At 29.7% G+C, this 26,881-nt stretch overlaps 3 protein-coding genes across 5 annotated transcripts in view; 2 read left to right on the forward strand and 1 right to left on the reverse strand.

Annotated features, from left to right (window-relative positions):
* Window positions 1-396: 396 nt before the first annotated feature.
* On the forward strand, window positions 397-7,240 carry LOC113518337 (uncharacterized). Its single transcript, XM_026903214.3, has 7 exons — window positions 397-575; window positions 2,507-2,624; window positions 3,489-3,650; window positions 4,487-4,720; window positions 5,263-5,394; window positions 5,874-6,046; window positions 6,504-7,240. Exons 1-7 carry the CDS (start codon window positions 493-495, stop codon window positions 6,586-6,588), a joined length of 987 nt encoding a protein of 328 aa, XP_026759015.1. The 5' UTR covers window positions 397-492; the 3' UTR covers window positions 6,589-7,240.
* On the reverse strand, window positions 6,936-17,034 carry LOC113519457 (galactosylgalactosylxylosylprotein 3-beta-glucuronosyltransferase S-like). Its single transcript, XM_026904579.3, has 4 exons — window positions 16,707-17,034; window positions 14,560-14,814; window positions 13,539-13,809; window positions 6,936-12,662 (listed from the first exon to the last, which is right to left on the reverse strand). The coding sequence occupies exons 1-4, from the start codon at window positions 16,802-16,804 to the stop codon at window positions 12,255-12,257; spliced, it is 1,032 nt and encodes a 343-aa protein (XP_026760380.1). The 5' UTR covers window positions 16,805-17,034; the 3' UTR covers window positions 6,936-12,254.
* Window positions 17,035-20,972: 3,938 nt separating this feature from the next.
* The window catches only part of LOC113521629 (uncharacterized), a 66,145-nt gene continuing 60,236 nt past the window's right edge, over window positions 20,973-26,881 (forward strand). For all 3 annotated transcript variants that reach the window (XM_031911444.2, XM_052896646.1, XM_026907225.3), the window contains exon 1: window positions 20,973-21,143. The gene's annotated coding sequence lies outside the window, so the exon portion shown is untranslated. The remainder of the gene's footprint in view (window positions 21,144-26,881) is intronic.

Raw genomic sequence — 26,881 nt, forward strand, 5'->3', positions numbered from 1 at the left:
AGATGATTTACAGCGGTAACCGTGTGGAGGTCGACCTGATTGGGAATGTTATTAGTAATGGAGCTATAATAGCCCATTTTTAATGGTCCCTTCCTCTAGATAAGTAATGCGACTTAGGTCCGTATTTGCATTAATCATACACCTTTACTACTCAAATGGTCCACTTGGCCATTTCAGGTGCACCTCGAATTAAGAATGACTAATTTGCGTAATATATGTATAATATATTTGCGTAATAGATATTTAAATATGTAAGTAGGAAATTTAGATACTAACAAAACTCGAGCTATGTTTCCTTAATTGGATTTATCCAGTATAAAAAATTCTACAGTAGTCTCTATTGTCAATTTATATATAATCTACAATACACAATGAACAAAAGCACAGAGTACACTTTATTTATCAGTCTTTACTAGAAAGGCGTAAGTATACATCGTGTTCAATTTAATACGTATAGAAAAGTTTAAGTGTCTGTAAACAAAATTTATCGCAATGAGATATAATGAACTCGGTGCTACGGGACTCAAGGTCTCCCATATCAGCCTAGGTGGAGCGGCATTTGCCAACATATATGGGTAGGAAAATATTATTTTTATTTACCTACTGTCTATGTGTCACAGTATAGATAGTTTACCTGTAGCGTATTGAAAGATAACCTGTACACTGTACATTATTACATTAATAAAATGTATGGCTTTTATTTTTTAAAGTATTTACTACAGTATAAGTCCCCATGTCATATCTTTAGATGTAGATGATATATTTATTTTTTTATACTAAGTTTATTACTAGACATTGATATATATATATATATATATATATATATATATATATATATATATATATATATATATATATATATATATATATATATATATATATATATATATATATATACTATCAATTTGAAAATTAAGTTGTTAAAGTTCTACTAGTTCCCACATATATAGATTACGATGATTTTTGCATTTTGTGAACTAAAATAATTGTTCAGACGGGAGACAGATTGATAAAATCATAATATTACCTACCATATCTATCACAGGAAATATTTATTTATAAGCTACAAACAGCCAAAATCAGTGAAGATGCACAACTCCGTGCCTGTGAATAATTATTGTTGTCAATGTTATCGGAATAAGAATGACCTGGAATCATCGTAGCAATTCGCGAGAAGCCGCGAGATTTGAAATTGAAACATGTTTGCCGCCTGTATCGTTGTCTATAGCACGCGATACAGGGGGCCTACCATGAAATGTTTTTCGAAATTTCTTAGTCAAACGAAACAGAAATTTGATGTTAAAATTACGTAATACATGCCATTTGGAAATATTAAATATGTTAAAATATTGTTCCTTTGGACTTTTATGATAGGATGTATGATGAACGAAATGTTAAACTCCATTTATCGATCCGATTTTGGTATAAACAAAAACACGAAATTGAGTCCGAAATTTCGGAATTTAATTTCATGGTAGGCCCTCTGATTACAGGCCCCATATTGTCATAGTCGTAGAATACTGACGGATCTGACAAATATTAAATGTATAGATCCGTCAGTATTCTACGACTATGACGATATCATTATTGTACATATGGGCATATTAAATAGTTCGATACAGTACAGTACCATATGACGTTATGGTCACGACAATGTTGTCATATGTATACGAACACGTCACATCAATGGAAACATACCGGGCTATTCTCTGCGCTGTCATACAGACACTACTCGTTTTATGAACGCTCGTGCATGTTAAAGCATGTCACGGCACAATTTTATCGTCAAAAAAATATATAGGTTTCTTTAGGATTGACAAGGCACATGTCCTCTATTGTTGCAAGCGTTTATAGCATTATTCTTAGGGCTACAGTGAATATTTACCATCAGATAAACTGTATAGGCTCGTTTGCCATCTTTATAGTATAAAAAAAATTGAAAATTATTATGTAATGTCAATGAGAACATCTTTGCCTACTATCGATGTCGCCGCTATTAACATGCCCATACACACTTTATTAATGTACCGTAGCACGACACGGCATGATTTTATCGTCATAATTGTAATATGTAATTAAAAAAAATGCTCTTTGAGAGTTTTCAAAATTAGATTTTGCCTATCTTGATCAACAGGTTCTCGGTTGATGATATCAGTCTTACTGTCCATTGCTGAAAAAAGACCTCCCCCTTGGGGAGGTTTTTTTCTCGGTTGCTTAGGCTCCTATAATGCATCAATAATTTTAATAATAGTAACAAGCTACTTTCTAAACGCTTAACAGAAACGGGTGTAAATGTTAAAGGTATAAATATAAAGCAATATATTTTTTAACAACAAATTCATACATATAAGGTCAATGTTTTACGCGACGTACCGCCATGTATTATATATAGAACAGTGTTCTGTAGCTAAAACTCCGTGTTTTTCATACAGCGCATTACAAGTTTGCGCGACGCGTGTTCGCGTAATTGCAATAAAGTTTATTTAGTCACCCAAAATTCTTTCAGAACATTCGATGAAAACAGGAGTTTGCAATTAATAAAGGAGTCTCTCAAACGTGGTATAAACTACATAGAAACAGGCCCATGGTACGGTCAAGGTAGCTCCGAGAGGACTATTGGAAAGGTTATTTTTATATCTAATAATAGGTATTTATAGTAATAATAGGTAATTGTCATATCTAATAACCATTATTATACATGTAATAATAAATTACACTGTACATAGGTATAACATCTCAGTCTTCATGAATAAGCTGACGGTCCACCTGATGGAAAGTGGTAATTACCACCTATAGAAGTAAACAACATCACGGGCATCACAGAGTACACTATGACGCGCATGGTACCTTTCATAATTCGCCATTTCCGAGGATTAAGATGTCATGTCTCTCCGTAACAATTGAATAATAATTACGTAAGCACCATACAATTGCAGTTACAGCTAGTTAAGCTGTAATTGGCTGACAGATAAAAGGTCAGGCAGCATCAAAATTTTTAAAACTTCCTTTTAACTTTATATTTCGGAGATTATATGTTTTTATGCCTTACATGTTTACTGTTTATGGTTTATAATAACTTAAACTTTTATTATGTTATGTAGCTTGATATCAAACTCACTCAAATAACAATCATAGAAAAATCATAGAAAAAAGATCTATTGGAAAGATAAAAATATCAATCAGTAAGATATTAGATATCAATGTGTGAATCTTACACTTGTGTTATCTATATCTAGATATATTTAGGTATCGTCTGTGGTACTATTCCACAAATGTTACGATAAAACATATGTAATAATAAATAGTCTGCTTGTAAATGTTAGTCATTATAAATGTTACGAATGACTACACATATACATTCATATATAGGTACTTAGCTGAAAATATCTTATTCTAGATGATTTTGATGACCTATGAACAAAAGCTTACCCCAGCTGCTTCCGTTCTCATATATTTTTCCAGATTCTAAAATGCCATATAATTTATAGGCGCTCCAAGGTGTCCCCAGAGAGACATATTTCATCGGCAGTAAAGTCGGACGGTATGAAAAGGAGACAGAAAAAATGTTTGATTTCAGTGCAGAAAAAACCGAATTTAGTGTGGACAACACGCTGAATCTCCTTGGATTGGATTATGTGGACTTAATTCAGGTTAGAAGTCAAGAACTAGCTGACCTACAAGTAATTTAGTGATCTGGGTCCATTAGCTCGTAATAGCGTACACTGACGCGGATATTCAATACAATCCCTCCATACATGTTTCAATCTTCTTCTATTTTTAGAGAATCTAATTGTAAGTAATGTAACAAAACTGTAACTAAATTATGTGTATACATGGAAGATATTTAAAAAAAAAATAATAAGAGGTGTCTTAATTAGACTAATAAATTCCAAAACAATATTTTTAAAAATTTTGTATGTCTTTCTGTATTTTTGTTCTGGCATCATGCAAAAACTACTGCATCAAATTGGATGCAGTTTTCAGTATTATTTTCTTGAAAGTCTATTTTAAAAACAGACATGTGTTTTATTTATGATATACCATTTAGAAGTAGTGTAATTCGTTCGTTTTCCTACTTCAGAGATCTACGTGAACAAAAAACTAATAATATAGGAATATTATGTAAGAATGAGTCTATTTGTTTTATTAGTTATCACTAATAACCTACTGAATTGGTGGATAATTATATTTAATCAAGCCCATAGCAACTGTCTTATTACTTGCATGACTTATCTATGAAATTACAACGGCAAATTATTTATTACAAAAGTGGATTTAGACTAAAGGTATAAAAAGTACAGAACGAAAGCTAGATCTTACACCGACTGCTATCAAGTTTCCACTTAACAAAAATTGAAAGACTAATGCCTCTCCTTTCCCGGGGAGAATGTTGATTGAATCATTTGATCGAAATCCACTTTTACGTTTTAGGTACTAGAAAAACATGCGATGAAATGAATATGTTTTATTTATTTTATTTTTACAGGTTCACGATCCGACGTTTGCTCCAGACACCTCGATAATATTGAAAGAAACGTTGCCTGTTTTAGAAAAGGCAGTAAGAGATGGCAAAGCCAGATATATAGGTATAGCCGATTATGATATCGATCTGATGAAAGAGATAGTTGAGGAATCGGACGTGAAAATATCTTCGGTGTTGTCTTATGCAAAGTCAACGCTCATAGATAATCGGTTGCAGAATTACACCAAGTACTTTAAGGTGATGGTTTAAAGTTATTTTTTGTACTAGCTCCATGCAGTATATAATTAATCCGATCTTCCGTTCTGTTGGTCTAATTATTTTACCATTGACGTTGACCTAAACAATTGAAGGTCGGAATATCTAACGTTTGTTTTCGTTGGTGTAAACTACCTAATAAATACTTTCATCAGTGAGTAATTTTAGCGTAGGTACTGGAATATCCGCTCTGGAAACCTGAAATACTTGTGACAGAACTTATAACATATTGTGCACAAAATTTGTATAATATTCGTCCACTAAATAAAAACCTATCATTTTTGTTAAGAAAGGTATGAAGACTGTTAAGACTTATTATAAAATTCTATTTATAATTTTTAAGACCATAAAGTATTAATAAAAAATAATTTTAGAAGTAATATAAAAGCGAGATAGGTTAAACCCATACCTTCTATACTACTCGTATCCATTCAAATAGTAATTGAAATTCGAAAAACTTGTGGAGAAATAGTCTCAAAGCTTATTATATAAGGTACTTATATTTCTAAATACTTACTTTTTAGAGCAAAGGCATTGGAGTAATAAATGCAGCGGCGACTGGTATGGGATTGCTCTCTAATAAGGGACCCCAGCCATGGCATCCAGCTAGTGATGACATTAAAGCTATCTGTAAGAAAGCTTCCGAATATTGTAAGGTAAGTACCGTAAAAGTAAGGATAAGCTATTAAAACATGAAACCGTTGTATTATCATCTCAGACATTTATTATCCTTAATGACTGATGATAAGTTTACCTAATGGATTATTACAAGGAACTGCGCTAAATCACCTGCATCCATCGACTTCATAAAACACATTTGAGGAAGAATGCAGTTGGAGTACAAATATTACATCTGGAAAACGAAGCTAATGTATAAAATAACAATTAGATTATTAAAGGGTTTAACAGCTCTATTACTAGAAATGGCAGCTTGACTTCCACGTGATCACCCTAGAAATTCATCACTGGGCCAACTGATAGGCTAACTGACTTCATTCTTACCTATCATTCCTCACTGGTACCCCGCCAGGTATTACTGGTAGATTATTATATCATGTTAACACTGTATAAAAAAAATTACGCCAGATACGGATTTGGAGGGTGAACATTTTTAATAATTGAAATTTTGTTACAGGCGCAGAACGTAGAACTAGCACGCATTGCAACTTGGTACACCCTCAATCAGCCCGATATTGACACTAATATCTGCGGTTTCTTTAACGTGGAGCAATTGGTTGACAGTATAGAGGTATTGGACAACGGTCTGACTGATCTTGAGAAAAAAGTATTGGCTGAATTACAAGTTAGGTGAGTAGTTGCGCAAACGTTATCAATTTTGTTACCAACAAATCGACATAGGAAATTATAGTGAAACTTGTATTATATTTTTAGTATATAAGGTTTACGCTCAAAACATACTAGTATCAAAATAACGATTTTGTATTAGGATTTTTAGTATCATAGATCTCCTCACTTGATTTCGTACGACCATTGCTTCTTCCTTACTTTCCGCGATACAAAAAAATTGTATATAACATACTATTATATATTTTTTGTATCGCCGAAACGAATAACATGTCTCATATTTTTGATTTTCTAAGGATATAAATCTTTCTTTCACCTTTTGAGATTTATATCGTTTGAAACAATTTAAGTTTCAATCATCGTTATTTTGAAACTTTATTCTGAGATATGAACGTTTTCAGTTTCATGTGTAAGACTTCATTATGACTTGTATAAAAAACTATATACTACTATTTTTCAGGTTCTTCGACAAAGTCAAGTTCCACTGGGACGGGGTGGAGCTACCAGTATACAAAGCTAAACTCAAGGAAATACTTGGCAAATAAACTAATGGATTATATAAACCCACCTTATAATATTCTTCCCATTCTTTTATTTTTGATAGCTGTTTAAAAACTACTGTACGGACTTCGTAGTCAACTTTAGTATCTTTTTTCTTTATTCTTATTTCTTACCTAATAAAGAAATACCATAATTAATATTTACACAAATAATCCTTTGCTAATATTATAAATGTGCAAGTATGGATAAGTTTGCTTCTTTACTAACTAAAAACTAGCGTCTTAACGGCTTAACCAATCTCTATGAAATTTGGTACAGGAACATACTATATGGGATGGAGAAGAATATAGGTTACTTCTTATCCTAGTCAGGTGGAAGAAGTCGCGTGTAAAAGCTAATAAATTATAAATATAAAAGTAAGTTTGTCGGTTACCTCTTGGTGAGTCAGTGTCAGTGACCAACCAATGATCGTGATATTTATACACGTAGTAGATATTTAGCTTGAAGAAAAACTTGGGATAATTTTTGTTCCTGTCACGTGGATAAAGCTGCAGATACAACTAATTACAAAACATTTAACTATCAAAAAAAATAAAAGAATGGAATATAATAAGGTATTAAATACACATACATGTGAGCATACAAGGTTATTATGGACTTTATTGTTATCGTAAATAAAAATAATGTTTATTATGATATTGCCTTTTATTCCATTTTACATTATCAAACAGGAATGTGCTTTACGCATAGCAATTAAAGTTCACAGTTGTTCATCACAAGTAAATTATAGGTACTTAAAAAAGGTGTTTACTTATACAAGCTAGGAATAATAGAATATAAGCAACCAAGGTCAAAATGTAAGATATAAAATTAAATACTTTATTATGTTATTGTATTAATTATAAATAAAAATAATAATAAATATCAAGATAGGTATTAAATTTTATTCCGTCTTATATTAACAAACACGATTGCGCTTTACATTTTAGAATAATCTTAATTAAAGTTCACAGTTTTTCATCACAAGTACTAGTCGTAAGTTACCTACTTACATCAATTGTTCACTTAAACAATATAAGTCAATCTAGTTTAAATATAATTTTGTTTCACATGTTGTAAAATAACATGTCGTGAAGTTAATTAGAGGACGAGAAATCAATAATATGAGATAATATGCCCTATTGGCGTAATATATTTATGTGTTTATGTATTGTGATAAAAACGCTCTATTTTTAATAAAATAGATAAGGTAAATTAGACGACAGACTAAAACAATAGTTAACTACAATTATTTTGTTTGTGCGGACGTCTACCAACATTGGAAAATTGACTACTATTATTATTAGTAGAAGTTCTACGACCTTTCCTTCAGTTTCCGACCGTTATTCAGTGTACGCATATGTTGGGACACGTCATTTACCTCTAAACGAGGCATTATCATATATTTGAGGATTGATTATCATTATTTTTAGTAGAAGCTCTTCTAAAAATGATAGCAGTCAATCTTCAAATCTTGGCAGCCTAACGCATACTAATGACAGCGAAATTAAACAAAATAATTAACCAGTGATACAGTTTTCCATAAAAGAACACCTAATTCAGTAAAATAAAACAGTAGTTTTACAAAAAAAGTTACAACTACTGGTTTGAATGTTTCTATTTTTTTTTGCTATTTAATGCTGTACCTATATTAAATGGTTACCTTAATATATGGACGCCTGCAACGTGAGGTATTACATGGGCGTCTAAGGAACCAGCCGGGACTAACAGCGGAAATGCTTTTGCAATTTGCTGATGAAATTTAAAAAGCACCATGGAATATCTACTAGCACCTTTCCTTGAAGGAATTGATGATTGAATAATTTAAAATTATGTTCCACAAACAACATTAGTTTGAAACACTACAGGGGAATTAATTCTGTCGATTAAAAATGGCATCATCACAACCAGTTCAGAAGAGAAGTAATCAGAGCACAACATAAAAATTTCTAATGTCCTTATGTGTATTTGAATAAATTTTTATCAAATATAACAGTATTTTGATATTTTTATATCATAGATAGAAATATATAGATTTATAGAATATACCAATGAAGGTAAAAGTTGAAGAAGGGCGTTTTTCCGTCGTCAGCGTAGTGGTTACATATAAAACATAGTAAAATCAGACACTAATTTGTGATTAAAGGAAATCGTATCAATTTGGAGAATATATATATATGAAATTTGTGTAAAAATAAAAAGATTAATCATGCAAACTTCAGGACACTCATATACATTAACGTTTCCGTTATGTAGTCAAATTTATAGTGAGTACAAGCAATATATTGCAATTTTTGTAGAACAAAATCTTAAATTATTAATTTAAGTACCTACGTGTGGATATTAAATAATAATCTGCAAAATTCATACCTTTTTATATAATTATTTAAATAGTAACACATCGTGAGAAAATTGCGAAGAAACAGACTTCAAGTTAATTACTAAATTCAAACACTATAGAATATAAATATCAAATGAAACCATATCTATATATCTTTACCATTCTTTTAATAGTAAAAGTTTATTAATAAATAAAGTTTATTGATAATAATCAGAATCAGTTTACAGTGTAAATGATGAAATGGCGCCAATCGCGCTGTCTCGCTCTATCTCGCGGGTGCAACGGCAGTGTAAATAAACATATTTAAAATTGGAATCTTTTGCCAGTTGTCAAGACCCCCCGAAAAGCGGTAAATATAAGCACGGGTCATAGGCCGCCTAATGGGAGATCATACGCGCATTTGTGAATTAGTTTTGCAAATGATGACGATGTAGTGGCTAGATTCTTTTTTTATACTTGGCATAATTGGTAATAATCTCAGGTTGTCTTAATTTTGAAATAATTAAATACATACTCTATAAATCTTTTTTACTTTATAAATAATAAAATAAATCACTGCATAAAATAATGCAGTGATTTTATGCACTGATTAATAAAATATTATAATGATATTACTTACTAAACATGCCAAGTACCAAAAACCAGATTAAACTTGACTAACAGAAAATCTTAATACCTATTCTCAACCACTATTTATGTGAGAGCCAAGCGTCTGTTATTAGTGAAGTCTTTTTGGTTTCGCCTCGATCGTTGATACAAATGGTCAATTGCGTTATTACATTCCATTCAAATTAAATAGGTCAGGTGCCAGCTATACACTTTGTATTTATGATTTCCTAATAACTAATTAGTATCATTCACAGCATACAGTAAACGTATGATAATTAGGCCATTGGTATTAAACTCTAATTTCAAAGTTCAATGGTAACATATGTCATACTTCCCAATATAAAACTATAACAAAGAACAAATTTTTAATCAAATACATAGACGATTATTGCAGAGATAAGGCAATTTGCATGAAAACAAATACAGTCAATATGGAGCAATACTTAAATAGCTATCACTGACGCAATAGTCTTTCGTGTTTCTTTCGCATAATTCCTAAGTTATACGTCTACTAAGAAGTTTTCACCAAGTTTTTGTTTCAATTTTCCTATCAATTAATTGGTACCATTTATTGCAATTTAAGTATATCTACTACTACAGTCATTGTGCGGTTAGAGACCTTTGGCACTTTATTCTAAATCGGAAATTATTTTTCTAATCACTGTCTTAATAAAGTAACATAAATTTTAATTTTACATTTACAACTTATAATGTGGTCGAAAGACGTTACGCGTAGTGTTGGATTGAAAATCCCCTGTTACCAGTAAGATTTCTTTTTTCAATTTTATTTGATACCAAAGTGGTATGTATATTTAGATACTTAAGATCTGCTAGAATAAATTACATTCCTCATATAAGAAGTTTTTTTATAACATAGAGTCGCAATTCAGGAGACAGCTACTTGATGGAAAGTTAAAATCGTCTCTCGTAACGTGAACATATAATGCAATTCCTGAGGATTAAGATATTGTCTCCGCATACCTTATAGTTTCACTACCATATTCCACTTTTCAATCCGAAGCACAGCTGTACGGCACAGCAAAGGGCAGGGACAAAAGCGAGACAGAGATAACCAAATAGACGACTATTGTACAAAGTCTCTCTCTAATATAAAAATTCACCATTTATTTTTACGGATTATCAATCCATATTTATATGTATAAAACTTTTTTGTCGCCGTAAGAGCCACGAAAGTTTAGTTACCTAAAGAATCTCAACAAGATGTGTATTTATTTAGACCTAGAGATTTTTTTATATCATAACAACCCCTTAAATATTGTGAAAATTTATTTAAAATCTGCGTATTTAGTGTATCACAATGACTTTTTATATTTTATTAAGAGATTACTATCTACTACAAACTATGCTAAGTTTAAAGAGCATTGAACATAATTATTTTTTTTTTATTTACACGCAAATGTTTAGGCACAAAAACCAGATCACTTTCAATTGAGTGCTAATTTATTAAGATCTAAATTGTTTAATAAGTATATCGCTTATTATTATTGCTGATGTTAACTTAGCTAATTTTTAGACTACTATAGTACATTATATATATATATACAAATTTATATAAAATTTTTGAACTTGCTCGAACAACCAATAAAGAACGACAACGGGGTCAATTCTACCTACACCTAAAACTTTAATTTTATACCACAGAGATTTTATAGTCAATATCAAAATTATCTTAACTAAATTTATAATAGATTTAAGTCCAAATTATACAATTTTAAATCAATTTTTTAAAAAGTAACACAAAATTAATAAATGAACACATAATAATGTGAAAATTAAATATACTATAGGAAAATTATTATATACTTAATGGTTCTACTCTTTGGTAAATGGTAATATTCGAAGAGATTATGTCAGTTATTCAATCATGGATGGTAGTAACTCTGAACTCTATAGGCGACGGTTACCACTTTCCATCAGGTGGGCCGTCAGCTTGTTTGCCATTCTAAGTTGTATAAAAAAAAAAGACGTGATTGAAAGAAATCAATTATCATTCATACAAATATAAAAAGGAAATAATTTTTTGTATATATTACACGTATTATTAATACGTAAAAAATATCTAAATATATCAATAATCAGTTAAATAAAGAATATAATGGCGCCTCATATAGTAAGAGCCAAATATATTTGTTATTTTAAATTGTATTGAGTAAAATAAAATTACTTATTATTGTTTAAAATAAAGCAATTCAATGTCCTGTCTTAGAAAACAATATTGTATTGTTCTACAAACTTAAGTTCTTCTGAGTATAAAAAATAATGAAAAAAAAAAAATACATAAGCTTGAACTATTAACCCTTTGATCGCTTGTCTTTGTAGTAGTTTCCGAGCTCTCCGTTAGCAAATACAATAAAAAAAATAGCTTTCAATTTGCAACTTTTATATTGTAATTATTTTTTTAATTTCTATAACAAACAATTGCAAAATATTGTAAACGATTGTCGTATATTCTGTCTTATAGGTTTTTTGGTAGCTAAACACGACAGAGCTTAAAATACATGATAATATTTATCAAATAATAAAATACGTCCAGAGTAATCAACTGTTAATAAGAAAAATTTTCTTTGTCAATTCAATAAATAATACTTTATAATATAAAAATACAATAATAACATTTCCCGCCAATCGGGGTAAAATTTTTGTTGTTCTTTGTTCAAAATACTTAATGTTAATTACAAACAGAATTCAATTTAAAAAAGTTTAATGCAAGCCTGGCAGTTTATCGTAAGTTCGACGATCACGTGTCACAAATACCTTCGTACCAGTACTAGGGTCCAGATTTGCCATCCCTAACCTGGACGTTTCTTTAAGCAAATGGACAAAATTGGGGTACTTTTTATTATCTAATTTATCTATATTAACTTTTAATGTAGGCTTCTTATATTTAACTGTTCTTGTGTGCCAGACAAGTATTTTAGAACAATTTTCAGCTAAAGGTTCGATGTCTTCCATTTTTAAACCTAAACTAACCAGGAACCGGTCCTCTTCGTGGCCGGCGATGTATGGCATATTAGCTGAAGGTTTCAAGAATTCTATGTTGACAGCGAAGCCGGCCATGTCCACAGGAAATTTTCTAGATCCCGGCCATGAGTCAAAGAAACCGATGACCTGAAATGGCATACATTCAACAATTAATAAGGAATCAATATGGAATGCGACGTGTTAAGGCAGTTGAAAAAACATATTTTTAAATTATTTAGCATTTGAAATAAAAAAACAAATCTAAGTGTAATTAGTATAAATTCTTAGTACAGAGATGCCACAGCACAATATGATCTTTGTCTCTACAGCTACAAAGAATAACTTTCATTGCTTACTTTAAGTATGATATTACTGTATTTTAATAATAACAACGTTTAAAGAAAAACGTAATTTTAAATTTAATATCCGATTCAGTCCAACTTCGTACGATTATTTACGAAAATAACATATAGTCCATGTTACTTGCTGATAATGTAACATTCTATAGGTGAAAGAATTATTAAAATTAGTTGAGTATTTTTTGAGTTTATCCATTTTCACAATATTAGTAAGGATTATTCCCTCAAGAATCATATTCTAAAAGGACTTGGATATTATATTTTTAATAGGAATTAAAATTCGTATATAAAGTTTATGAGAAGAGCAATTGTACTACAAGTATTTTTATACTTATGTTACATCTACAAACAAAAGAAAATATTTTAAAGGCATGTATAATTTTCTTTTTTATCACTTTTTGATTTAATTAGAGAATCGCTGTCAACTGTCCACTGCTGAACATAAGCCTTCCCCATAAGGGCAGTTTTTCCAGATGTTGCCACGCTTGGTAGACGGGTTGGTCACCGCAGTTAGGCTTATAGAGATGTTTTAAAAGGAACGCTGCTGCCCATCACTCGCCTTTCCTTAGTCGACTCTTACAAAGTCCATGGGTAAGGAAGCGGTGGCCTATTCTAATAAAGCAAAAATAAGCTACTATTTCATCACAATAAAATTATTAATTACCTTTCCATTATTAACTATAGGAGTTGATACACCAAATCCTCCAATTAATCCTACTGGAAACATAGATACTTTCTTAGTATTCCTAATTTCATCAAACAATTGCAAATCTACAGTGTTATCGTCATCTCCAAAATATAGTACGCCATCCTGCACATTGTCGCGGAGCCAAGAGACTGCTGCACGTCGATTGGCTACACCTCGGGGAAAATTTCCTCCTTTATATAGATATGGCTTAGGACTAGAGAGATGAGTGAAGGGTAGACGTGATCGTCTGTAATTATGAAAAAAAAACATATGTTAAGGTTTATTTGATAATAGCTATATACCAGCGGGTTTGCTCGGGTTAATAAGATTCAGTGTATTTTATGAATTAAGTTGTAATAAAACCTAATCAAGCACTAAATTTATTTCTAATCCGTTTAGCGATTTAAGTGTGATTATGTAATGAACATCTTTACAAACTTTCTTTATTTATTTTTCATATAATATGTTATTGTTAATTTATAATATTAGCATGATAGAATTAATTATTTATAAGCACAATGAGGTTGTAACTGTGAATTGGAAAATATAATGTTGTTCTTGATAGCAGAGAACTAAAAAAAAAACACTATGAGAAATTATTTGTGTGTATATAAAACAATAAAAATAAAAAATAAAAATTTTAGAGATAACTGATATCACTGGACTATAAAAGATGATTCTTTTATAAAATATTGTAACATATATTACTGTTTAATAAAACTGCCTCACTAACTTAGTAATTTAAGAAATATTATGAATTAATAAGTAAAATTTATTGCTAAAATGTGGTATAATATTATCCTATATTTTATTACTTTAATATATATTCTATGTATGTGTATGTACTATATATATATATATATATATATATATATATATATATATATATATATATATATATATATATATATATATATATATATATATATATATATATATATATATATATATATATATATATATATATATATAGAAGAACACGAAAATTATGACTTACTTTAGAATATTCAAGACTTGTTCTGAGCATAGTGGTTGATCATCAGCAATTATCCAATGTATTTGAGGCACATGCATCAAAGTGTGAGCAAGCCTAGTTAGTTCAGGAACTTGTTCTGGCCTTGGATAAGTAGGTGTTACATAATATATCATTTTTAATTCTGTCTTGTTGTTCATATGATTCCTTTCATCATTGTAATTGACATAGCATATTTTATTTTTCACTGGAATGCTTTTGATATCTATATTATCAAAACTGAAAGAAATATCACATATTCAATTGGGGTTTCTATTTAGTACATAATTTAATTATAATACACTATGATTTCACAATTAACGGCTGATACAATTCAGTATGGTTCACAATAATTATTGAAGAATACATTACTTTATTCAATATTAACTTTTACATGCGGGCAAAGGCAAAGTCATCGAAGGTTTTTAGATATTTCAGATATTATTTAGTACAGTTTTAAAGAAGTTTTCTCCTACAAACACTCAGATTGTGAAATGAGCTCCCTACTGTTTTTTCCTAGGATTCTTCAAAAAGTGTGTGTATTAAGGTTTTTATCAGAATCAGTAACATGCACGTGACACGCATAGTGTTACAGGTGTACATAGGCTGCCGTGACCGTTTACCATCAGATGGGCTGTAAGCTTGTTTGCCACCTTCATGGTATAAAAAAATAATTGTTTTTGTTTGTCGGCAAGAATAATTAAACTATTAAAGTACTGAATCAATTTGACTATTTTTTCAACTGTTATACAACACAAGCCCTGGTATGGTGTTTTTTAAATTTGATAAAAAATTACCAACTTTCTTCACTTCATATAAAGAAAATACATAAAATCTTAGTATGTATACCTATCTTATGTTTAATTCTTAATTTCTATTGTCTTGTACTATTTTGGTTGTTGGCCACATTATTATAGCAAAAAAACATTACAATTATTAACAAAGATGAGGCTAGTTGGTGAGGGTTACCATAATCATAAGTACATGATATTTTATTTACTAATATCATAGGAAAGAATTATCTAATACAAAAGAATTCTACTCCGTTTTTTCCTGTGATACCTTTCTATGCATAAATATCAACATGGCAACTGGCAATGAATATTCTTTCTTCGTTTCATTTTGTTACTTTAGCTGGGAGTAAGTGCTGATATTATGTTAATTAATGTTAATGCAAATAATGTGAGTTTAATGTGCCAAATTAATAACATCGCTAATTATGTTAAACATTATGTAGGATATAGCAACTCTTGTTAATTTTGATAATAGAAAGGCAATATTTTTGTATTAAAATATAATGTAATTATGAAACATTGTTAGTTATGTTTACTTCAATTGTCATATATTTAACTCATCCCTGTTCCCGTGTTACAGTAGTCCAAAATGTTTGGTCCTGTATAACTCAGAAATGAAATAAAAAATGTCACATGGCTAAAGTTGATCCACTTGAGAAGCCATATCCGATGGGTGCATAAAAGTGGGGTTAATGCGACATTATAAAATTCATCAAAATTTTTCTAAGTACCCATAGTACCATTAAGAGTATACTCTAATTGGATTTTCGAAAAAATATATATCCTATGTTACACACCGATAATGTAGTTTACTATAAGTAAAATAATAATTTTACAATGAGTACTTTTTAAGTTTATCAAATACAAACAAACAACAAAATCTTTTTATAATATTAATATAATAATTAACTTAAGAATACTCAAGTACAATTAAAATTTCATTAATATGTCTTTAATAGCTACTGAAAATAATTATGTTAAGGGTTGTTACCCCCATTAATCTCTTACAATAGGGGTTAGGGACAATAATTGTACAGCAATAAAAACTTGTAATTTTTTTCTCTCTTCATATGGCATGGCACAAAGTGCATCCTCCAAAAACAAAGTATGGGAAAGAGTATTTTAGTAAAGGGAGTTTTGGACGACGGAATTTAGGATAAGGATCAGAAAAGTTGAATAATGGATAATGTAAGGAAAAAAACAGATACCTATATAGAAATTACAATATATTTCACAATTACAAAAATTTGTTATTAGAAGTGCAATTTTAATATGCTTAGACACTTTTTAATACTGGCAATACCCCATTAAAATATATACATTAGTTATAAGACATACCTTAGAATACCAAGATTTGACCAAACCAATATTGAGAGAATAATACATAAAAAGACAGCCATTATAAAAAATTTTTTAAAGACACCGATCGACCTCATTATATTTTATCACCACATTTGTCATAAAACACAATATAATTCACGATATTTAATTCTATAAAAATCACAGTTTTAGCATACATTATTTTAGATTTTTTAGATAAAGCATGACTTGCGAACTCGAAAATAAATTTAAATATTTATGAAAAGCCTATAATTCACAAAGAAAATTAACAAAATGTACCCATTGAGCTTGGAAATAGACATTGGACGTCAAAGATTGTCAAATACTGACATTGACAATGACAAATTGTCATTTTTTTAACACAACCTTTTTGTTGTAAAAATTAAGCAGTGTTGCTAGGTTAGGTGACTTTTCGCTTTTTAGGCTATCTAGTAGGGTGACGGGGTGACCTAAAACGATTGGCGAACAGTTGTCATTTAGGCTAAATCGAAAAAATTCGGCAATTTAAGAGAATAATCTACGAACAATCTTTAGGTATAAAGAACATTTAATAGAACTTTGGAGCAAATATAGCAAGTTTTCAAATGTATTTGTCATAGTATCTGATATTTATTAGCATTTAGTGATATAAAAATTATCTTTATTATTTCCTCTCACTTAATATCAAAACTTATTAAATTCCTTTTTTTGTGGCATGGTTTTGAATTTGTTAAAATTAATGTTTTTATCTTAAAAGAGCGAATTCATTCTTATATACGAATACCTTACAAATAATAAATTTAAGTTTAATACAAAGAAACATTTATTTAGTTTAGTATAAATTGATCTTTTTATTTACGATTTCTTAAAACGTAACAAGTCATAGGTACATTTTACAAGTTTATAATTTTTCAATAACATTTATGAAATGTATCTAATTTATCCTTTTTTAAATGTCTAAGAATAGGTATATATGGACCTTTTTTAAAGGACTAAGTCCTCCTTGGAAAATTGTCATAAATACGCCAATGATGATAACATCGCCTGCATTATCAGTATACGCTGGCGGAACACCAGTGAAGCTGAAAGATGATAGATGAAAATGAAATTAGGTCAGTTAGCCCATTGTTACAAATCTGTAGAGTAACAATAGTTATTAGGGAGACCGGTACTGCTAGCAATGTTGCCACTAGCCTCTATCCTATTTAATATAATAAATGCGAAAGTTTGTAACGATAATTGAATGGATGTTTGTTATTCTCTCATATAAAAACTACGTAATAGATTTAAATAAAATTCGGTACATGAGTACTTTATTTCTTAACTGAGCATATAGGATACTTTATGTGGTGATTTATGCGAGCGTAGTTGCGAAATAAAACTAGTAATCAATGATTGACTGTAAAACATTGAGTATAATTGCAATCCAGCGATAGAATCCAATTTTATCAGTCCGTCCAACTGTCATAAATATCTTAAATACATACATACATACATATCTGTCACGCCTGTCTCCCATTAGGGTAGGCAGAAACAATGGAACGCCAAATGCTTCGATTCAAACAAACCTCTTTCGCTTCTTCCACATTCATCAATCTTGTCATACACGCTCGTCGGTTACGGGTACTTTTAATTTGGCCCTTCTTCAGCACGTCGCCTATTTGGTCGACATACGTCCGTCTAGGGCGGCCCCTACCGACATCTCCATTCATTCTTGCTCGATAAATCTCTTTCGTAATTCTTCTTTCATCCATCCTCTCCAAATGACCAAACCAACGCAACATTCCTTTTTCGATTTTGGTCACTACATCGACTTTCAGTCCACACTTCTCTCTGATCACACTGTTTCTTACTCTATCTTTTAAAGTAATACCACACATACTTCTCAAAGCTCTCATCTGTACAGCATTTATCTTACTTTCATGCTTCTTCTGCCATACCCACGATTCGCTTCCATACATGAGTGTTGGTGTCAGTACTCCTTGAATTATAGCAAGGCGAGCTTTGCTCGATACATTTTTACTTGACATAATCGAGAGCAATGCACCGTTATCTTAAATACTATTAGTAATATTCAATTAAAATCTTAAATAGTTTTAGATAATATTGGTCGATAGACATTACAGAACATTTTTATTTTCTTTACTAGGGTACCCAAATCAAGTGTTTAAAATTTCAAAACGAATCATTTAGTTCCAGTGGGATTTTATATAAAAGAGTTTTATTTACTGCCACTTAAACGGATATTATAATTCCGTCCCAAAATAATACAAAGGAAGCTTTATGTTACGTGTAACTTGTTCACTTGTCGCCGCGCTTTGTCTCAACAATGAATAATGATATTAACTTGAAATTTTGCGTAGTTTTTGGTTATCAGCACACACCTTTAGTAGTCTATTTGTACTCCAAAACGGGTACTGAAAATTTCAAAATAATCCTATCAGTCTATCTGGGATACCATATGAAATGACTTCGTTTGTATATTTTAAAACTACTTTTTAATTATTGTTATAGTATGTAGTTTTTAATTTTTAACAAAAAAAAATAACTTTCCCTATCTTTGAAGTTCAAGCAAGCATCAAATCCAAAATAATTACAGTTTACAAAATTATATGTGAAAAATTATCATCATCATCATTATTATAACAACCCTCTACTCTCCACTGTTGGACATAGGTATTCTCAAAAAAAGGTGTTCGTTAGTAGTTGCCATGCTTAGCAGGCGGATTTGCAAACACAGTAAGACTTTGGTGAAGTTTTAAGAGGGACACTGCTGCCTATCCCTAGACCATTAATTTCTCTTGGTTTCCTCTTACGACTCCAACGGCAAAAGAAGGGTGGCTTATTTTATTTATTCATTCACTATTTGAGCGATTTGTAATAAAAAAAATTATGTGACTAGACTATTTTTGGGGGAGATCCAATTTTTGGCACATTTTGGTTCATTTTATCTGGCAACACTGAAATTGGTTCGAAAAGTATGTGTACGAGCAAAGTACATTTCAGTATATAAAATATATTTATTATTCATTAATTATATGTACAAGGGATTTATGATCACTCTAGCTTCTTGCTCAGATACATAAAAATTTAAAAGTTATTTATTATGTACCTTGTCATTATCCTCTTCTCCTTCGATTATCTATCTTGTTCCACAGTATCTACTCCTAATTACCCTCCTAAGATGGCTTCATTACCTAAGATATCATGAAAAACTTCATCATGTTATGATAGGATCATTTCTGTTTATTTATTTTAATTCTCATTAACAGTAGCATCGTCTTTGTTTAAAAATACTAAGTTTTATTATAATATTTACAAAGGCTGATTTCGATTTTTTTTTTCACAATTATATATAGGTACCTATCGTCTTCAATAAATTTGGTGATTTAAAAAAATAAGGCATTCTATATTTTGATAAAAAGATAACGGATATTAAAACCAAAAACAAAATTTTTATATCAGTCTTTTTCATAAATTTAAGTTAGTCGAAAATCCGAATTTAACAAAAAAAGGCTTATTATAATTTTTATTTAATTCATTAAGTTATAATATCTAGGATTTTCTGTGAAGAAAAGGATTGTTAGTAATGGGATTTAAAAACCTATTACTAGCAATTTACCCTAACAGGTCGACCCCCACATGGTTTCCTTTGGAAACCATCGTGATTTTTTTTGATGAATTTTTCAAGATGAGTCAACTGATTTGCTTTTATCCTCATTGTTATCATCTTTCACTAATGCCTCACCAGCGTATACTATTTCATTTTCACCTATTAAAAAATATCTAAATACAAATTTTTAAAATTAGTTTAATTTAAATTAAAATAATAATAATTATTATTATATAAAAAATAAAAAAGATAATTAGTGGTACATTACAATTTGGTATGACTATCGAAAAAAAATTGTAGGGGAAATTAAAGATAAATTTAAATAGGAATGAAGACCCATTATGAAAATAGAAAGAAGTTTCAGTTCTGATTTTCGGACGGTCACGCGTTAAGAGCTATACATCTTTTTTAAATTGTAACATTAAAATTATTAAATAATAATGGATTTAAATATATAATATGCGTTAAGTACAATATTGATTTTTGTGACTAGAAAAAAAATTACACTAGGTCTAAAAAACGTACGAAAAGAATCCCATAATTTTTCTAAGGTATTGTGCGTTCACACTATGTACCTACTTACAAAACAAAATCCATAGAACCCGCATGAAGTCGTTCCGAAATAATTGATTTATTTTCTGTGTTAAGTTGGCTGTATTGATCTAGCTGTCAGCAACTTCAGTGTGGTGGTCCGATAGTGATTGCGCGTAGTGTTATTGTTTTGTGGGAAAAATAGTGAAACTTAACTAAATTCTACACGATTTCTGTAAAAATTCATCATAGTTTTAATCTCTGTTCTTCTATATTTCTTTTTTTTATGGAATATGTCATTCTTCAGCGTGGTAAGTAAGAATTTTCAGTACATCAACATAAGCATAGGGCGGTGCGATCGTGTGGTATTTGACAGTAATTCTCATTTTACAGTGTATTTTATCACTAAAAAACATCCAAGTCAGTTGATATAAACAATAATTTCACTAAATAATTGATGCTTCTGTAAACCATTTAATCTGGGACGAGATTTTTTAGGGTTTCAGATATGCATCCTCCATATTTTACTGCTACGTGCATGGTACCAACTATACAATAATAAGTAGATATTGAGGCTTTTTTGGCTTCTCGTCCTAATATTTTTTTATTTTCTTTTCGGCAAATATTTATGAATATTACCCATTAAACATCTTTTTCTTTTATAAATTCATGAAATATATGATACATCTAATACGAAATGTATATCACGGTTATCCTAATTAGGACAAGAAGTTACATTTTGGCTTACCTTTGATATTGGAACTTTTAGGGTGTTAATAGAATGTAGAGAAATAAATTTAAGTATAAACTATAAATAAAATAATAAAAAAAAAAAACTATAATTATTGAAAAGTTCTTTACAGTTTTGCCACTCTAATTGTCGACATAGTAGGTACATGTTGTTTATATCAATAGCAATACAATGTAAGTTGACTTGTAATTGCAGTGTAAATACTCATTACTACTTTAAAAATACATTTTAAGTAAAATTAAACTTATTTCAGTGTAATTTATTGGATTTTATATGTGTTAATATATATATTAACATATTATCATTATAATTGTCTATACTTGTGTGCTAATAATTCACAGGATAAGGACTTTGTCAGATATGTATTGGTCAGTGGGTGCACTTAGTGGTAATCAGATAACAGTGTTCTATTGTAGTGTACGGGATACAATGGAAAGATTTCAATAGTCTAAAATTTATTGATACTAAGTAACTATTTATAAAACAGAAGGATACTCTCTTATCAATATGGTTCAAGTTGTTTATCTAATAACTAATTAGTTTGACAATAATAATTGACAACAGTTTTTTTTAAATTAGTATAAATTATGTATTATATTGGATTTTTTTTCCAATAATATAATAATCACTATCGTCGGAATTTGGATTTATTATATATTTTCTGTTCCATCTTGTATATAAGATAAATTAAATTTTAATATATAGCGTTAATTCATAATTGTCATTTTTGTGGAGATAACATTTGTCATACTTACCATTTTTAATCAATGAGCTTTTTACCTGCTACTTCATATAGCAGTAGGAAAGTCAATAAAATATACCACTTCTAGATGGTGTATCAAAATTAAATATATTCCAGATTTTATGTTAGTCCTCTGAGAATACACAATGTGAAAACCACATCCAATTTGGTGCAGTAGTTCTTGCATGATGCTAGAACAAACAGACAGACAAATAAAATTACTAAAAATTATTGTTTGGCAATGACTAGTCATATTAAAACTCCAAAAATATTTTAAATAAGAAAGAAATAAAGAAATGGTTTTTAATAAAAATTATATTATTAATGAATAAAAAAAGATATAAAAATATATTTTTAATAAATTAAATAATACATTTAATAAATTAAAATGCATAATTTTTTATTTTAGCCCATAATTTTGGTTAAAAACTGGACCAAATATTTGTAATTATTTAAAATGTTTCCTTTCACAAACCTTGATAATAAAGAGAAAAGGGATTGTTTTTTTCATGGTTTTGATCGTGAATAAAAAATTTTGCAGCATAAAAATTACTTTTAAAATGTATGAAGGAAGCCTTTTCATATGATACCTGGAGCTATTAAGTCAATCTTGATATATTGAGTACCCTCTAGTGAAGAAATTAAAAATATCGTCTCAATTATTTCTATTATATAGGCCACTTATAGGTCGCTCCGTGAGGCTTGTGAAGATCCCAGGAAGCTTTTGTGCTTCTGGGCGGAGCTGGGCTGGCTGTACTAGATCGACTCATACGCACAATGGTCCAAATGAGAGGCTATGCGTGGAAAAGAGAGTCCAATTTATATTACTTTTATATTAAATTACATATGTATGGGCCACCAATATTTAAAACTATCCCAAATTTTAAATCTATAACATTAATAATTGCTGAGATATAGTGCTGTGACAGATCGATGGATGGACAATGTCACATCATATGGGTTCCTTTGTACCTTTTTGGTATCAAATCCGAAAAATGGATGATCTACCTCTCAAGTTGCAGAAAATAATACAAATTTACATTCAAATTTCATTAAAATCAATTTAGTAGTTTCTGAAATTAGCATGATAGCATGTTTTCATATTATAGTACTACATATTAAAATAGTTTCTTATTATAAAGTTTCTTTTTGAGTAGTATTATGCAAAAGTTAGATATATAGATAGATATTATTTATAGTTCCATCAAAAATATTTAATTAATAGTTTGAACAGAAATTGTAGTTATGCAGAGAACACTTTACCTGGGAGATCCAGAAAGTCTTTTAATTGAAAGTAATTTATTTAAAGAAAATAAATATATAATATTAATATAAAAAGAATGAAATATTTTACCATAACAATTTTGAACATTTTTCTTTGCATAATTTCAATTTTATTTTTTCAAAGTTTAACTGAGAGTAAAAGCTGTATAGCATTAAGCCCACTTTTTCTATTTAATATTTATATGTAATGTAGTATAAGTATATAATATTTATATAAATGGAAGGAATTATTTTACCTTAACAATTTTGAACATTTTTATTTCGCATAATTTCAGTTTCATTTTTCCAAAGTTTAATTGAAAGTAAAAGCTATATAGCATTAAGCCCACTTTTTCTGTTTAATATTTATATGTAATGTACTCAGTATCAAATAAATAAATAAATGAGTCCATGCACAATTGTTATATATGAAATAGTATTAATTTTATAAGTATATGTGGTATATGGAGATAATTGCATCTTACATTGTATGTATACAGAATAATTAATCTGTGATAATGATATGATGTCCAATTGTCATTAATTAACCTTATCAGTAAACTAACATGTGCCATTTGAACAGTCCAGTAAGAAATATAACTTGCATTAATATTTTTGCAATATTGTTATTGGTATAGTATAGAGATAAATAAATCAAGTACTGTAGCTGACAGAGACTGCACAAAAGGTATCTTTATGTGAGCTTCTATCCACTTGTATTTTTGCCATAAAACTGTTGTGTTTTCATTGCTATGTTTAGCTTTAAAGAGCGGGAAATAGCATAGAAATAACAGGGTACAAAGGCATCACATCTTTGTGTTTAGAAATGGCGACTCATTAGGGGTGTCATAGGCGTCACAGTATATTCTGTAATACCTATGATATAATTTTGTAGGCGACGACTGCTTTTTTCCTTTAGGCTCTAGTTCCATAAAAAAAGATAGCTATTATTATTACACTACTGTCACTATTTATTGATAATAAAGATTTTCCAGCACTAAAAGCATTCGAAAATACAAAATATAAAACACAGAAAGTTTATGGTGCTTTTTTTTTGTAAATCTTAAAATTTTTTTATATGCTGTCTAATATAAGCTCTTTTAAACCTACTACTTTTTATTGTCAATGTATCTTCCCAATACATAAAAATTCCATGTCATGAGATATATTGATAGTATTTGAAACTGTTCAACTGATTTAAATGAGAATTTGTTATGTGTATTGTTTGCTTTAATCTTAGATATAGGATATTTTTACACCGATAAGAAAAATGAACCCGGTAGGTGGCTAAAATAACATTTGCTGGGTGTTTTATGAAATTGTATATCTGTATATAATGTTACTAAGTGGACTATGATGAGTATATACGAAAGGTTTTAATATATAAATTTATCACAAAAAATATTTAAACTTTTATTACAGTAAAATATTAGTCAATTGACTTGCCATATTATATGTGAACAAACTAAAGCATACATAGGTCTTTAAAGCATGCCAAGGTTACCTAAGTTCACTTCCTGCGTAAAGCGCTAACCGATTTTCAATGAATGAATGAATTTATTGCTAAAAATGTTCAATAATAAAAAAAATATAATATGGTAATATTAGAAAGAAAGAAGAAAACATTTATTGCCAACAAAAAAAAAAATTACATTAATTATGAATAGAAAAAAAATGCATTTGTTTTAACTTTACATATTACAATAGTTTTACTTGATTTTGTTCCCATAAATGTTTAAATTTTCAATGAAGTATTTTCTTCAATAGCATACCAACGAACTAGTTACGTGATTTATTTCGATAACAATAACGGTGTCGAATTTCGTATAAGAGTCTTTGATCTAAATTTATTATTACTATATATTGTTTTAAACGATAAAATGGTAATAGTTACCAAACCGCGACCACTAACAAAAACTTAATATAAGTACTTAATACCATTGGGAGACTTTGTACAAATGTCGATTGCTTGGGTACCTCTGTCCCATTCGTGTTTCTATCGTGAAGCAGTTGTGTTTGCATGGCTGTGTTTCGGTTTGAAGGGTGGGATATGGCGTGAATTTACAGGGTACATAGGAATAACATCTGAGTCCTCAGGAATGGCAACGCATGGGGGTATCATGGGCGAAACAGTATACTCTGTTATGTCCATCATACTCTGTCATGTTACCACTTTCCATAAGGTGGGCCATCAGCTTGTTTGCCACTATAAGTTGTATAAAAAAAAAAAAATATAAGTAGTTACCTATCTACTCTCAATAGTAATGATAATCTCTATATGGACACTCCATATCTGTACACACTATTACTAATATAATAAAATTGAAACTAAATGATTTCTATTTATGAGAAATATTTAAGATTAATTGATAAAAACAATAGAAGCCAAAATATTTTTTTTTTAGAAATTTTGTCTTTTGGTCTGTTTGTTCAGTATTATGTAAAAACTACTGTACAGAAATGGATGTAATTTTCACAGTTGTGTTCCTAAAAATGTTACTTTAAAATTGGTGTATGTTTTATCTTGAGATGTCATTTAGAAGTGCTCGTTTTTATTGGTTTTCTATTTCTGAAATCCACACATGCGATGTAGTGGGCAAAAAGCTAGTATAATAATCCATGCTAATATTATAGATGTGATGAGTTTGTTTGTTACTTTATAACGCGTTGGCGGCTTAACTAACCAGTATAATACTTCTTAGTACTTTTTATCCTGACCAGTGAACGTGTCCCGACTCGCGGGCGTTGTCGCAAGTGAAAGCTATAAATAATAAATCTAAAATGCGAAGAACTAAAATATGTAAGCTACCCATTCTTATAATAATTGCTCGCTGGTGGATTCTTATTTTATAGTGCAATTGTATTTAGAACGATAACTTTTTTTTTCTAAATATTCAAAGTACTAAAATACAGTCCTCTGGTTGCCTCATTCCCAGTTCTTACCTAAGATAATATTTGGAAAAAAAAAATATCAACATTACAGAATCTTGGCTATTAACATTTAAGTATAGAATATTTTTTTCATGTTAATGTTCTCAATTTTTTTAAACAGTCCTATGCCAAAAATTCTAAGCTACAATGAAAAAACCTATTATACATCTTTACAAACGTTGTTTGATGTGAAATTAAATGAAATATGTAATTGTGAAGTTGGTAACAGTGTCGAAAACAGCGGCGGGACGCGATTTGGTTAAGTGTCCGAGCATCACTTATGGTAAGAATTCGCGTCTTGGTCGTTATGCATACATTCCTCTGGTAAGAGATATTATTTACATTAATTAGTTTAATTATAC

This window comes from Galleria mellonella, unplaced genomic scaffold (genome assembly GCF_026898425.1).
Source record: "Galleria mellonella isolate WM207_F2 unplaced genomic scaffold, CSIRO_AGI_GalMel_v1 utg33, whole genome shotgun sequence".
In the NCBI taxonomy this organism is placed as follows: Eukaryota; Metazoa; Arthropoda; class Insecta; order Lepidoptera; family Pyralidae; genus Galleria; species Galleria mellonella.